Source organism: Sinocyclocheilus anshuiensis, unplaced genomic scaffold (assembly GCF_001515605.1).
Source record: "Sinocyclocheilus anshuiensis isolate Anshui unplaced genomic scaffold, SAMN03320099.WGS_v1.1 scaffold206, whole genome shotgun sequence".
Classification (NCBI taxonomy): Eukaryota; Metazoa; Chordata; class Actinopteri; order Cypriniformes; family Cyprinidae; genus Sinocyclocheilus; species Sinocyclocheilus anshuiensis.
The window spans coordinates 418,416-420,765 of NW_015542358.1; the positions used below are offsets into that span (position 1 = coordinate 418,416).

At 38.0% G+C, this 2,350-nt stretch overlaps 1 protein-coding gene across 1 annotated transcript in view; it reads right to left on the reverse strand.

The window, feature by feature from the left end:
* Positions 1 to 2,143, reverse strand: part of LOC107691823 (14-3-3 protein epsilon-like) — an 8,242-nt gene extending 6,099 nt beyond the window's left edge. The window contains exons 1-2 of the mRNA XM_016490629.1: positions 1,936 to 2,143; positions 164 to 363 (exon numbers count right to left, since the gene is read on the reverse strand). Coding sequence (XP_016346115.1) covers positions 164 to 363; positions 1,936 to 1,999 — 264 coding nt within the window. The 5' untranslated portion in view covers positions 2,000 to 2,143. The remainder of the gene's footprint in view (positions 1 to 163; positions 364 to 1,935) is intronic.
* Positions 2,144 to 2,350: the final 207 nt, after the last annotated feature.

Consider the following 2,350-nt stretch of genomic DNA (forward strand, 5'->3'; position numbering starts at 1 on the left):
AAAGAGTTAAAAACACTTGTCCACTAAATTGAATTTTGGTGAAGATCACACAAAATGATTACGGCGTAAGAAATTATAACCACTGGTTTAGGTTTATTTTTTCATATAAAAAATATGCCAATTCACTCCAGATGCTCAGGAGTTCAGTCTCCTGCAGTCTCACCGCTTGTCTGTATTCGCGGATCATTTTGAGTTTGCCCTCTCCTCCCTTGCTCTCCTCTTTCTGCTCAATGCTGCTGATGATCCTCCAGGAGGCTCGTCGAGCTCCAATCACGTTCTTATACGCCACCGACAACAGGTTTCTCTCTTCTACTGTGAGTTCGGTGTCCTTTCCTGCAACGCTCTTCATAGACTCCACCATTTCTGAAACACAGAAGAATCATATTAATGACACAAAGCAAACCCGCCATCAAAGATCTGGAGTGCAAAGGGGAAAAGCCACAAATTTAGTACATAACAAAATTGAATGCCTGAGTGGTTTAACAAGAAAGTTAATGTCAAAAGTAGTAAGTTCAGATTTCATTAATGTTTGATGCAGATGCTAGTTTAATACAAGGGTTTAGAAAAGCACTCTCGTTTAGCTCAAGACATTTTTCTTCTGCATGAATTAAATTTAGTTTAACTGTTAAAGTCTCAATGACACAGAAATAGTGACAGATCTTTTTTTAAATATATATTGTGATGTCCATAATAACATTAAAGTATAGCCTATATAAGCAGAGATCAACCAATAACTGGTGGTTTTCCCACTATTTAAGCATTTTTCCATAATAGGATATCGGTTTTGTAGCATTGGACCAATTATTAATTTCGCCATCTTGTGGGTGTTTTAAGCATTTCATGTAAGACTGAAAAAAAGCCTTGCCTTGCTTTAAAGGAGACATATTATGCCCCTTTTTACAATGTGTAATATAAGTCTCTGGTGTACCCAGAATGTGTCTGTGAAATTTCAGCTCAAAATACGCCATGGATCATTTATTATATCATTTTGAGTGGAAGCAGAAACGCGCTGTTTTTCAGACCTGTGTCTTTAAATGCAAATGAGCTGCTTCTCCCCGCCCCCTTTTCCAGGCAAGATCTACATGTTGCCTGCTGTACTTGGTAATGCATCAAAGCTAAAATTTTAGTATCTATCCATCTACAGGTTTGTTAGTGTCTATATGACAAATCTGTCTAACTATATAGATTCATTGTAAAAACCTTCAAATTTGAAGCTTTTAAAAGTAAATTAATAGGTCAACAGTTCTCTTTTAACCAGAGTGTCATTCTCAATAGTCCATGAAAAAAGAGCTTTTAGAGGTTTCTAAAAATGTGGGAAATTACACTGTTAATTATCCCCTCTGTCATATTTAATGACACTTATTTAAACACCATGCATTGCCCCACAAGTGTCCATAAAAACACTGATACAGTAAAAACATCCAATATATGTGATCAACCCACAGCTGGATTCGGCCTAGTCATTATTGCATCACCTAAAATCTGGACCCAGTCTGATTTTTGTTTTTATTCAGGTCATTTGTAGCGAAATTAAAACAATGTATCATTCAGTGCGTTCTTAAACGCTGCATATTCTTTGAATCGCATGCTCTCAGATCAAAGTTTCCAGCAATGCAACTAATTCTAGTAACGTTAGCGGTTACAATATCAGATTAACCATCCATAGACAGCTCTTAGCAACGTGAGCACAGATCAACATTTACTTCAGTTCATTAATAACAATGCAGAGGTTGGGTTGAGCTAGTTTAGGCCTTTCCAGACAACAGCTCTCCTGGATTTTTCTTCTCATGTCGCCTGGACAGACACGCGTGAACGGATAGCGCTTGGTTTTTGGGTTCATCACACAATTTAATCAGTAATACGACATCCCTCTTGTTCATTTTCTGTTGTAATTCAAATGCGTGACAACACAATTTGCCAAAAATATCAACTCACCATCGTATCTCTCGGCTTGTTCTGCTAGTTTAGCCTGATAAACCAAGTGCTCTTGATCTGCCATGGTTACCGGGGACCGGGAGGAGGTGGAAAAGTGAAGGTAAGAGAGGCTGTTTGTTTATGCAGACGGATGCAAAGTAACAGCAGCTTAAAATCCTCGTATACTACCGGCGACCAAATATGGCGACAAAACTCCATCCGGGAAGATCGCTCTGCGAGTCCTGCGCACTTCCTTCGCGACTTTGCCTGATTTGTCCATTTGTGACATTCGTACAAAAAAAAAAAAAAAAAAAATATGGCAAGCCGTTTAGTCATTTAAAGCTTCAGTAGCCGTAAATTCGTTTTTACTTGTCGAAATTTCAATTCCACATACCTGCTAGCGATTATGAAAAGTTAAGATATTTGTAATCCAATT